Here is a 13656-nt window from a genome sequence, read left to right on the forward strand (position 1 = left end):
TCTCATACATACAAAGCATGGATGAAGTCATATATTTGCCAAATCAAACACAGAAAAAGCCGGAGGTATCTACACCAGATGCTGGCTGAGGGTTTGTTTGTGCACAAGTAAATGTCACGACATGAAAGTTTGTTTTCAAAGACAGTAGCTTTCGTTACTGGGGTCTGTCTCTTCTAGAAGATCAAAATTACCCAGCTCCTAATCCCTTTTCAATGATATTTCCTTTTTCTTAGGCTGAATCATCTGTAAACTTTTTCACTGGATTTTGTTTGAAATGCCTCAAATAGATGCCCTTAAAAAGGGCAAATTCCTGAGTGTAAGTTATAAAAAAAAAATGGGAAGGAAAAATAACATTTATTTTTAGGGTTACGTGATTGGGGGTTGGTGCCCGTGATTGAATGAAAAAATTCAAGTGATATCTAATCCTGTGCTTATGAAAAATTAATATGCCATCAGAGGAATCACAAGTCTAGCTAAGATTAATGAAAGGCGCTTAAAAAATTACAAGCACACAAACTGATTTGATTAAAAAATAATCTTGCTGGTCGTCCTGTAATATTCTTCAACTTATCCACATCTATTCTGTCAGATGGTTATGATTAAAAATAGGTCAATGGGAGGCTACTGATAGAAGTTACATGCAAAATGCACATGCAGTGAATAGTAGTGGGAATGTTAGACAGTATAAAATGAATAAAAGCTTTTAATAAGCATGGGGTGTGGATAGAGGAAAGGCTGATTTTGGGGTGTGAGGGTCAGGGAAGAGAGGTGAAGGATTCTAGCATCTTACCACGGTTTTTACTGGAGTTTTTGCCTTCACTAGGGTCTCTCTCATTTGTGTCTCTCTCTTCCTCCTCGGACACTGCTGTGGGTTTCAGGGGTCCTTCTGCCTCCTCACTTGGGTCTTCTGTTCAGAAAGGCAGACCAGTCAGTAGGATTGAACACCATCCTCCCCTCAAAAAAGCACTCAAATAACTACGTGACCATTTAAAAACTTGGTCATCTACAAACCATCTGTTCTCAATAAAGAACATAAATTTATTCACAAGTTTCTTTTAGAACCTGCTGATGGTACCAATGCAAATTTTCATCTCAAGCCACTTTTTTTTATATCCATTGAGAATAAGAGCCTGTACCAAATTAAAATAAAAGAAATCATTTTAAGTGCAGTTGAAGCTAGGAACACTTGAATAATGGGTGTCAAGCCATTCTGTCATTTCAATAATAGGAGCTTCTAAGCCACATGGATCCCCTGATCTATGGACTTGGGGAGATGGCAGAATAAGCCAAATTCTGAGAAAAAAAATTCTCCATGAAATAATGTGATAATGACTGGTTAAATAGAAGACAGGTGTTACTCCTGCCTTTCGTCCCCAGAACCCAGAGGAATTCTACGGAATTTTCCAGAGGAAGATCTCAAAAGTTCAGTTACATTGGGATTTGCTTTTTTTTTCTATAGGGGGAGCTATATAGAGCATTGGACATAGAAGGGTCTATTTCTTCTATGACAACCACATCACCCCACACCTCATTCACGAGTTCACACCAGCTAGATTACATGGAAATCCTCATAGTAACTCAACCCTATTTAATTATTCTGTAAATCTTAGCTATGCTGCTGCTGGTGGATTAATCTGTTTATGCAGTTAGCCTCTGTGCTTGGTCTGCACGGCACTAATCCGTGAAAGGCCCACTGTTCTCTCTCATCCTGTGATCATTTGTCTCTCACTGTGCTGATGTCACATTTTAATGAATTTTTAGCAATCTGAGTAATGCCAGATAACCAGACTCACAAGTCCCCACAGCATGGCATGCTGTTTTCATGGCAGCACAAAAAAATAAAAATCAAATCCCCTTGTTCAGGCAGAAATTACATAAATTAGGAGAAGGAGGCAAAAACAGGGATTTGAAGCACCAGGATGCTCAATTTCATAAAATCTTTAATGACCATATAAATTAACCCTGGAAAGGCAAAAGGTCACCGACACATATGCACACACTCGTCTATTTGCTTTTGATAAGCAGAGCTTTTATGCAGAGAACATGATACAATTAACCCTTCAATAACCATACAAAACGCTGCTATGGACACTTTAAGTGTCAAGCATTAACTAAAAATTACACACTGCATAAAATTTTCATTGCAAATGCTACAGTGATTGAAAGAGGGAATCGTGGCCCTCTCCACACCCCATGTTTTATTAATAACGTTCTGACAGCAGAATGAAATATCCACTGTCATATGTAGCAGCTGAGCGTCCGCGCACACGCACACACACACACACACACACACCACACACTACTACTGAGTGCCTTACTCGCCTGCTCTACTGTGAGGGCAGGACACAACACAGGGGACAGTTCTGGGCTCAAGGGGGGAAGCTCAAGAAAGTCAAGGGAAAACAAGAACATTTACTACATTTGAAGTAAGAGTTTGCTTCTGCTGTGAGTCCTCAAAGGCATGCTACACGTCCAGTTATTTTATATTTGCACTTTGTTACTGAACAAAAGCAGGGGGGAGGCCCTTGTAGAGGAAGTCAGTTATCTGAGAGTTTGGGGGAGTGTCCCTTTCAGGCAAATACACGTGGTGGTTTCACTTTAGGAAGAGAGAATGGACAGACACTTCTTTGGGCTCTAAGACTGTGCTCATTGGCAGTGACACCCACTGGTCGAACCCAGGTCTCCTCCTCCTGCATGGAGCAGGCTGAGTGGGGACAGTGGCCAGCTTGATTTGGGAGGTTAGAAGGCCAAGACTGTGACTGGACTAGGCCCTGTCCCTTCCTTGCCATGTCTGTGTCGGGCTGCAACCTGTGACAGCCCATGTCAATTACTTTAAGGCTGATCCTGAGGAAGGGACACAAGACTTCTTTGAGTAGATTTACTGAACCTTCCCCCAGGGCTGGAAAATGAAGTGTCACCGTGGTATCCATGTCCTTATCTTAAGGAGACATAAAATTATAAGGGCTATCGCAACTCACATTAATAAAACATGGGTGTCAGAGGGGGAGAGAATGAAAATTATGAAGGTACTCCAAGAAAAACTCCAGTCTAATCTGGGTCTCATCAGCCAGTTTTTGCAGGGTCTTGGCGCTTCATTTTCTAGTATGTGTTTTAAGGGCGAGAGAAATTCCCAGACATGTTCCTCTATACATCACTGCGGTGTCTGACCTCAGCCTGACCCTGGCAACAGTTTGAGAAATCTGAATGTGAACAAAGCCTCTGTGTCAGCAGCACGGAGAGACTCTGCCATCAACTTAATCGCAAACAGCAGTTCTGAGGCCATAACTTTGCCCTGCTCGTCCAAGCCACAACTCGGGACCGCTGGAGGTAGGTTTGCCCACACGGGCTCTGCTGCTGCCCCTCCACCCCACCCTCTTCCCTGGTTCTTCCTTTGAAGTAAGCAGGCAATTAGCTCTAATACGCAAGCAATTCAGACCTGTTTTGTGGTTTCGGAGGCGAGAGCTGTTTATTACAGGTAGGCACTTTGGAGCCATGGAACTTTGTGAATTTTTAATCATGCAAAAAATAATCAAAGGGCAACTTATATCCACAATAAAGTTTCATACAAGTCCAAAAATAAAAAAATTAAAAAGGCTCATTTTCATTCTTAAAGACTGTTTTGAAATAAAGTTCACATTCATTTTATAAAGAGACTTTAGAATCAGGAGTATTAACATGGAGAAACCGTTCTTTCTCAAAAAACTGTGTGTTGGATTTGTGGTTACGGGAGGAATGGCTACATTCTAATTCTCAAGTACCACTTCCCTCCATTGTAAAATGCTATAAAGCAGTGGTCCCCAACCTTTTTTGGGCCACGCACCGGTTTAATGTCAGAAAATATTTTCACAGACCGGCCTTTAGGGTGGGATGGATAAATGTATCACGTGACCGAGACAAGCATCAAGAGTGAATCTTAGATGGATGTAACAGAGGAAATCTGGTCGTTTTTAAAAAATAAAACATTGCTCAGACTTAAATATAAATAAAACGAAAATAATGTAAGTTATTTATTCTTTCTCTGCGGACCGGTACCAAATGGCCCACAGACCGGTACTGGTCCGCGGCCGGGGGACCACTGCCATAAAGTACAAGATGCTTTGTAGGAAACAATATATATATATATATATATATATATATATATATATATATATATATATATATATATATATATGACATTAATGTGTTAAAGAGATGACTTAGCATGGAGGGAAATTACATAAATTCCATCATATATAAAATTCCAAAATAAAGATACTAAGTTATCTAAAATTCCAAAACAAAGATGCTAACGCAGTTTCTACTTCCATCAATAAGATTCTTGACAAATATAGTACATGTAATAATAACAGAAGTACTATAACATTTCATAATTCTGTTGTATTCATAGCATATGTATCTTTATTCTTTTGCCTCATGGATTTTGAATATTTATTCACATTATAAACTTTATGATATGAATGTACTTAAACTTCAAATGTGCATTGAGGCCCAGTAGCGCTTCCCAGTTTTCAAATGATAATACATTTCTATTTTTAAATGTTTTTGAAACAATACCATAGTCTTTACAGAAAAGTAAAGTACAATTTACCCCCCAGCATTTTCATCATGGCTGAAATGAAGATCTGGTCAGTTATTTTATACATACACATATTGAAAAGTTCTGAATGACTAGTTTAGAGTATTCTCATTCGAGTACCAAAAACGATTAGAAAATTACTATTAATTTATCCTAGAAAAATATAATACACAATGGTAAGCATATCAACTCCAGTGATGTACCCAGATCTAAGCATCAGCCGGCTGTGTTTGGCTCCCATGGTTGTATCGTACAATGGGTTTGGGAACTCTCTCTCCTGAGCCTTCCAAGGGTAGCATTGCACACTTCTTAGTCCAGGAGTGACCGTGGAAAGAGGAAGCAGAGGACAGTAACTTAAATGTATTATATGCTGAGCATCTCTTTGAAATACCTGATATGTAGAAATTCTTCCCTGGACTCCTGACCTGTCTCCCAGTCCAGTTTTAACCACCAACCTCCAAATCTATCCTCTGTATGATCTATTTAAAGCTACTTAGCATCGTTTAGTGACTCAGTTAAAGAAAAAGGTCGATCTTTGTACACAGCAAGAATACCTCCGAGATACTGGTACATGTCTACCACTCCAGTATCATTTTTCTTTATTTCCTACCTAGCACTTAATATTTAAAAAAATCCTTTATGTCATCAGAATCACCTGAAAGATGTGTTAAATATTAGATTGCTGGGCTCCGCCCTGTTTCTGAGTCAGTAGGTTTACAGGGAGGCCTGTGAATTTATATCATTGTGTTCCCAGGTGAAGATAGTGCTCCTGGTCCAGGAACCACATGTTATGAACCCTTGTTCTAGAAACACGTGACTGTTATTAATGCCCCCTTCTTATACATACTATTATATTTCCCTGGCTTATCTAGGACAACTTCTCTCCACTGTATATAATTCTTTTTTCCTTCAAGTCCAGCTTGGTAAATACTAGTATCATAATCTATAAAAATTGAATTAATAATGCCTACCTCATAGGTTTGTTAGGAGATACTGTATAAAAAATCAGTTGACATAGAGCAGAGCCTAACACAAACTAAGCATTTGAAAGTGCTGGCTATGTTATTACTGGGACTGTTAACTCTTTCTTTCTTCAAAAAGTCTTCCTTGAATCTTGAACTGGGATAAGTGTTTCTGAATAAGATTTTCTTCTTTTTTTCTACACATGGTTGTCAAACAATTTACTATAGAATGTGGAAACTATCTACACACTGCCTATTCTCGCTAATAGCTACACATTTACTGAAAATAGTGATTATGTTATTTCTCCTTGTGCCAGAGTGCCTGGAACAATGCCTGGAATAGAGCAGGCAGGCAATCCAGGTTAGTTGAAACATTCAACTGAATTTGGGAAGCAAAATTGGGAGAAGCAAAGGAGGCATCCAAACTCTCTGCCATTTCCCTACTCCCCTTCAATAAAACTTAAAAAAGAAGTATTTACTTGCTTGATTTGGATTGAATGTGGTTTGGGTTTCTTTGCATGTTCTCTTTCTACTAAGTCACATTCATTATTCAACTCATCCAGCCTGTTCCCAGGTGAAGATGGTGCACCTGATCCAGGGCCCAGGACCAATCGTCCTTCTCAAAGCCACCAGCAACTTCCATGCTGTGAAATCCAATGGTCTCGTCTGTGTCTGCTCAGCAGATGTTATCACACCCTCCTCCTGGAGACCACACTTGATAAGCTCTGCTCTTGGTACATTATCTCTTTTACTTCCTTGATCAAATTTACTGCAATCTGAAAAATAACTTACTTATTTGTAGACATATTGTCAAAAAAATCTCATTCATGACTTGTGCTCATCAATCCCTGGCATTAATATTTGCACTGAAGTTGATGACTCCTAGTTTTCTTACTTGGGGTAGCTAGTTTGATGGCATGATGTCATCAATTGAAAAGGAGAAAAAGAGAAGAAATGATTTGCAGATAAGTTCAATGTAGTATTTGTTATATTTGACTTTTCTGTAGAACATCTCCATGGAAATAGCCAAAAGGCATGAGCTCATATAACTAGAAAGCTTCTCAGAGACACTGAGATGAAGATGGGTATTTTGTAAACAAAATAATAAAGAAATATACTGATAGGGCATGGCATCTTTTTAGTTTGCTATTTTTTTTGTCAGTCTTCAGTTTGCCCTATTCTTTCTAATTGGGTCATTAGTGAAATTTCTGACTGGTTTGAGGTGGGGAAGACAAATTGGGTTTGTGCCATTTTATCTAAAATATGCTCTCTCGTTTTCTAGAGAAAAAAACCAGTACAATAAAAATGTTTTCATGAGACATGCATAGGTGAGGCAAAACTTTGAATAATTTTTTAAAGAAGGAAATCCTGACTTTATATTGAAGGAATGTTTTCACTTGCAAAACTAGGGTTTTTTTTTTAAGCATTTCAATACCCCATTATGAATGTGAAAGACTTTTTATAATAATTTTTTTGTTCTGTACGGCACATTATTATTCCAATTGTATAAATCTGGGAACTGGGAACATGTTTGTATAGCAGAAATTAATGAGGTGTGTTGTAGCAACATAGGCGAGTTTCCTCTTAAATTATCTGAATATAATGCAGCTAGCAAGGCACGGCTGCCATTTCTTAACATACACATAGACACACAAAGCAAGGGGAATAGTACATGTGTTGACATGGCTACATAAAATCCAATCAACCCATTAATTACCAAAAATAACCCCACCAGCCAGGTTGTTCTAATTGTGTGAAAATAATATCTAATATCTGGCGTCCTGGATTATACTTGGTATAAAACAGACCACTTCAGTGAAACTTCATCGTGTATAAATGCAGATGTGAGAAATTACCCAGCAGATGTTACTTATTCTTTAGGAAGTCACTTCACATGCGTCCAAATAGATGGATATGTTTGCTTTTGCTGTTAACTTATTTGTATAAGGGATCTGATGATCTAATTGGAGCAGTTCCAGGGATCCATTTGTTACATAAATTATGAGAGTGACACCTGTAACTCATTTAGGACAGACAGACATGAGAATTGTTGAACCAATTACCTGAGGTCGCTCTCAGCTGCTGCTCCGTCAGGTCATCCTCACAGGTCCTGGCTCCCAAAGAGGCAGACTCTGCAGAGAACATCAGAGTGCAAGGTCATCAGCTCTGCAGTCCTAGCCCATATCACGGGATCCCAAAATTGGCTTTCAGTTTTGGGGTGTGAGTTAAGCATCGGTTGGGCTCAGTGGAGTCTCTAGCACACCCTACAGCCTAGCAAGCAGTGGTTAGCACGATGAATCCAGACAGTGGTGAGCTTAGATCAAATTCTCAATGAGCAGCAGCCACAACAAATGCAATAGCATAGATCAAATATGGAAGCATGAAAGGCTCATTCTGACTTTTACCTCCTGGATATATGGCCAAACCTACATTATAGGGTTATGTGTTATAATGGTGATGACACATTACATCAATTATGAGCATACTTTTGCTTTTCAATCAAAGTAGCAAAAAAGAAAAAGAAAAAATAACACCTCTCTATATGGTAGCTGATATGAGATCAAAGTAAAAAACAAGAATATAAGGAAACCTGAAGTCTATGCCTAAATCATCAATAAACCCACATCTTTACTTGGATCTTTTATTTGAGCTCCACAGAGAGTGCCGACAATGGCCTGGTTTGCTAAACTCAACTCCAAACACAAATCGTTACTTTTATCCAACTCCATGCTTCCTTTGTGTTCCCTGTTGTAGTTAAATCTAGAAAAAACAAAACAAAACTAGACCTCAGAAATCACCTTCAACAGCTCATACTTTCTCCCCACAGAATCATCGTGGGCTCTTGGTTCCATTTTCCTGTCACGGGTGTTTCTCTTTTCCTCCATCATCTGCTCAGTCCTGACAATGTCAGGAGCCTCCTCAGCAATCTTCCTGCCTTGAGTTCTTTGTCTTTCCAACCGAATATCTCAGAATATCTCAAGGCCTTTCAAGAAAGCAGAACTGTACGGGTACAAATAGTGGCTCTACCACTTTCCAGGTAGGGGACGCGAGGTCTGTTACTTTACTTATTTAATGTTCAATTCCCTCCCTTGTAAAATGGAGCTATAATTATAGAAATAATTGGCAATTGCAAGAGAAACATGATGTGGTCACCCAAGTGAGAAAAGGCCCAATTTTATTGAGAGATTAAAAAAAGTGGTCACACTATCCTTACTCTGACAAAGAGACTCATGTTTACCTAGTATTTCTAGCAATAACATCTCTGATTGATTCTGAAGGCTTTAATTAAACAAATAATTAACCTCGAAAATAGAAGTGCACACCAAGGCACCATTACTGCATTTACTAATTGCTTTTCCTGCTATGTACAAAACCTTTGGCCTTTGGTGGTAATCTATTTTTAAAGAATACAATCATAATAAACACTTGGTGCCCTCCCATCAACAACAAAATACATTAGGTTTTCTTGTAACTGTCTCTTACATCTGTCTTGAAAAGAAGAATTTATCCTTGGTCCTTGCTTATAAATCTAGCAAGAACTTCCAAATAGATCACAGTATTGACATCCACCCAATGTGTCACTCAGGAAGCCCAATGTCTTCCTCACGATCTTTCATGTCTTTACACCTTCAATCAGCGTTGCTCTTTTTACTTTTTAAATATCTTTTAGTTTTCTCTTGTTAAACTCTTATTCTTCCCTCAAAACCCAAAGCAAGTGTCACCTCCATGCTGCCATAATGATTAACTTATACATATGTGATAGGAATTAGTGTCTGGTTTTAGTATAATTGAAAGAGGGAGGAGAAGAAAAGAGCTTTGATTTTAGAGTTTCCAGGCTGTGGGATGCTTTATAAAATTCTCACCTGAAGGGTCATCTGTTTCAGGATACAGGGTATACATATGTTTCAGCATATCTCATGATGTATTGAGGTGACTTTTTCCATGACCATGAATAGTTCCCCAATTAATTGTGAGTTCCTCAAAACTTTTCATCTTCACAGATTCTCAGATAAAGACAGAGTGAGGCATAACAAAGTCACCTGGGACACTTTTATTCAAAATACTAATCTATATTCCATATTCTAAAACACAGGAATACCAAAAGGACACTAATTCCTGTCATATATGTGAATACGTGTGCAAAACCATTTCTTTCCCTTTTTCCTAGCAAAAGATAAACAATTTATCAAAGTACTCTGTTACACACACACACACACACACATCAATGTATTAAATAAACTTGTTCATATAAATATCAGTAGTATTTCAGTGAACTGGACCAAATAAGTACTATCCTTAAAGATACCTGAAAATAAAAATAAAACAATGGTAACTTACTAAGTTTTTATCTCTGCTAAGTACTGCAATAACTATTCATATAAAAGTAGTCATGTATCCCTCACAATAAAATCATGAAGCATTTATTAATCTTTATTTTACAAACCAAGGGGCTGCAGCTCAGAGAGGTTAAGGTAACTCACTCTGTCCTTAGGTCTCTAAGTGTGCCCCGGACAGAGCTTGCAGTGAAACCCAGGTAGGCCTGGTACAAAAGTCTGTGAAATTTTGAATGTGTCCAGTTGAAATAATAGAACATTTAGGAGCCTATAAAGGTTTCCTATCTTTGTGAAGGCCAGAATCCAAATGGGAATAATAATAATTAAAAAGAATACTAATAAAGCAACTCTCCCCTAGTCCTGTGAAAATTTTGATATTTCGTAAAAGATTTACATTCTTTGAATATAAAATGTAACAAAATAATAGCTTGATATCACATGGAAATCATTTCATCTGAGAGTGATTTAAGGAAATATAAAAAATGGCAAACCCAGAAACTGTTATTTAACCTCACAAATCAGGTCACGTTGCACGTGGAGTCTGCTCCAATAAGAGTGATTTGCGCAAATGATTTCAAAAATGAATGTCATTCAGTACCCCACCGAGTAATTTTTAGGTCCTCAACAGCATTGCTCCTTTTATCCAAATGTTAAAATATTTTAATAAAGTAGCTTTTAGCTTATCAAACTGGCGACCCTATGCTTTTCTGCTAGTATTCAAGGAACTGTGTAAAACCGAGCAATGACACATAGCATCTTTCGACATCTCACTCTCAATAATTGCTCTGTAATAATAAATCTGGCTGCTGTTAACACGGTCTGTCCCTTTTACAGGTGATTTAATTAGATTACTAATTTGTGTTCTCAAGCACCTGACCTTTCTGCTTTAAAACTATTTTAAAATAGTATCACTGACAATTTATCCAGTATTCTATTCTATTCTGTCAATTTGGTGGTGATCACAAATTTGGAAACGATACCAAATGACTCAATTTTTATTAACACAACATGGGCCGCATTTTTCTGTGGAATAGTGTATCGGCCATCACGACCATCGTCATCAGCAGCCTCTTCCTGAGGACTTGCTCCATGCCAGGGATGACTGAGACCCTTCATGTGTGTTGGGACACCCCGAGTACTTGGTGGAGCTGGTATTTGAACCCACACAGCTTTTTCCAGGGATAATTCTCTTAACCACAGTGACATACTGAGCCATATATCTAAAATCCTGAAAATCACTTTTCCTCTTATTCTGCAATTATTCCTCGTGTTCATTTTTCTCATTTTGGCCTGGATTCCTCTAACCACCTGTGCTCTTAGCTTAACCTAGATGGTTCCATTTCCCAAGACAACACTTGAAACCTACACTGGGGGGAGGGTTTCCTCTTCCCTTTGATTGATGAGAATGGAAGTTCTCACCGCTCCCTCAATCCTTGGCACTGCGACATTTCCCCAGCAACTCTCAGTCTCCTTTCTCTTCCTCCCCTTTCCCTTCCCGTATATGAATAATATTTATTCTGGTAAGTAAACTGATAACTCTTAGGCACCTTAGTTCAAAAATTAAGCTCTCATCTTCCACATCTTTTTTTTCCCCCTGCCTGCTAATAGGAATAATATCTTTAAAAAAAAAATAACACTATAATCATTGCAAATCTGATGGTCATGGAAAGATCTGGAATTTTTACTTCATTCAACAGTCTAGATACATAAGCAGAATTCTAAGGTTAAAGTTGTTTGTTATGTTTTGGGAATAAATGTAATCTAATCTGCACTTGAGGACTGCAATAGCCATGTGCTTTTTATCTTCTTATCAGCAAAATTTGGGAAGCATTTGGCACAAGTTCAGTAGAAAATGGGATTTTTAAAACAATGGGGGAATGTTTAAGCTGCTAAGTATTGTACTAGGACATCACTTGCCTACAAATATCCACATCTCACCCCCTAGGACTGATTTGTTCATGCCTTCAACAATAAGGTGTATCACTATTTTTAGCAAAATGTATAGTATGACCCATAAAATAAAACATATGCAGCCAAAGAGAAAATTAAGTCAGCTGTCATAAAGCGATAAAAAGAAAAACATTTTCTGTATCCCAGGTAATATTCCTAGTTCCACTTCACTTTCATCTATTTTTTTAAAAACATGATCCCAAATCCTAATTTTTAATTGGAGACGAAGACTAAATTCTAAAGGAGTCTACAAGTTTCAACAGAGCTCCTGGGTCTTCCTCATCACCCTTTGGGAGCCCCTCCCACCTCTAGCACAGCTTTGTGACTCACCCTAAAAGGATGTTTTACAGACTCTGTGAATACAAAAGAGAAGATATTTGCAGTTCACTCAATTTCAAAACAATACATCCACATTTGTTGGAAACCTGTTAGGTGCTAATAATAAGCATGTACTGTGGATTTTGTGACTCATTCCTTGTAGTAAGTCTACAATAGAAAAACTACTGCTTTTCTGGAAGAGATGAGCTATCAAAGGTCAGATGTTTTAAGTAATTTTTTCCAAAGACACAGAGCAACGGAGGTAGGATTTGAACTGTGTCTCTCTGGCTCCAACTTTATACTCCCCCTTTGAGCAGCGCTGCCTCCAGGCAGCACCCAGCTACTCCTGGGCCAGGATGTCTACAAACCTCAGACTTCCTAACCTCCTTAAAAAAAAGAAATAAAAAAAATAATAAATCAGCTCTAACTCCTTCAAAGCAAATCCATCATAACAAGATCAATATTTAGGGGAACGCATCAAATTCAATATGTATTACTGCCCTAGTAGTTTACATTTTAATAAAGACCTCTGAATGGGCTTGTGCACTGCAACAGCCAAGCCTGTGTTCGGATGAAGCAAGTTTGCAATTAAAAATGGTTTCAAGTGTTCTCCTCCATCCTTTCCCTATGTGGATACAAAGAGTGCTCTTCTCAAAAGCTGAGCAACTCAGCATGCTACCAAATGGTTTTGAGTAACCAAGCAACATCATCTTTGTGGGCCTGCCGTGCTTTCTCTTAAATTATTTCTCCTAGGCAGTGAGCGACTGAAGTGAATTGGATGCTCCAGTATCAATTATCTGAATAGGGCTGGATTTGTAATTTTTTATTTTCTGTAAAAGTAAAGGCCCTTTGGCTTTCCCTGTCTGGTTTTACCCAGAAGTTATTTTTATACAGTAAGGGAGCAGTTGTTTCCTGAGGCCTCAAGGCCAGGAATGTCTGATCCCTTCTTTCTCCTTCTTGAATCATCTGTGACCTCAGTGTAATGGGACCGTAAAAGAATTGAGTAAGGTCCTGATATCAAATAGTTTCAATAAATTACTCATACATCTTCTTAGTGTCTCATATTTTAAAGGGCTTTACTGAAATATTTTTTCTTAACTAATTCCTACTATGTTTCCACATAAGATTCTGTTGTATTTCTGATAGTTTTGAAATCAGAAGGCCGAACTTCTATGATCATAACATAGAAATGATAATGATCTTATCATCTATCAACCAGTTACCCAGTTATTGGAACTGAAATCTCCATAGGATTCGTCACAGTCTCTCTCCCTGTTCTCGACCTGGATGGATCTTAAGCGTATTATGCTAAGTGAAATAAGTCAGATGGAAAAGGACAAAGACCACGTGATTTAACTCATCTGTGGGATATAAAACAAAAAGCAACACATGATCAAACAAACACAAACTCATAGATACAGATAACAGCTTGGTGGTTACCAGAGGGGAAGTGGTTCTGGGGTGGGGGCCATGAGGAAGGGGAAGGGGGTCAAACATCCAGTGGCAGAAGGAAACA

General features: G+C 38.3%; 1 protein-coding gene across 3 annotated transcripts in view; it reads right to left on the reverse strand.

Annotated features, from left to right (window-relative positions):
- ZFHX4 (zinc finger homeobox 4) overlaps positions 1 to 13656 on the reverse strand; it is a 186909-nt gene that overhangs the window by 24046 nt on the left and 149207 nt on the right. For all 3 annotated transcript variants that reach the window (XM_066378854.1, XM_066378856.1, XM_066378853.1), the window contains 2 exons: positions 7602 to 7670; positions 791 to 907 (listed from right to left, as the gene is read on the reverse strand). In XM_066378854.1, the coding sequence (XP_066234951.1) occupies positions 791 to 907; positions 7602 to 7670 (186 nt within the window). The remainder of the gene's footprint in view (positions 1 to 790; positions 908 to 7601; positions 7671 to 13656) is intronic.

The sequence above is a fragment of the Saccopteryx leptura genome, chromosome 3 (genome assembly GCF_036850995.1).
Source record: "Saccopteryx leptura isolate mSacLep1 chromosome 3, mSacLep1_pri_phased_curated, whole genome shotgun sequence".
Taxonomy (NCBI): domain Eukaryota; kingdom Metazoa; phylum Chordata; class Mammalia; order Chiroptera; family Emballonuridae; genus Saccopteryx; species Saccopteryx leptura.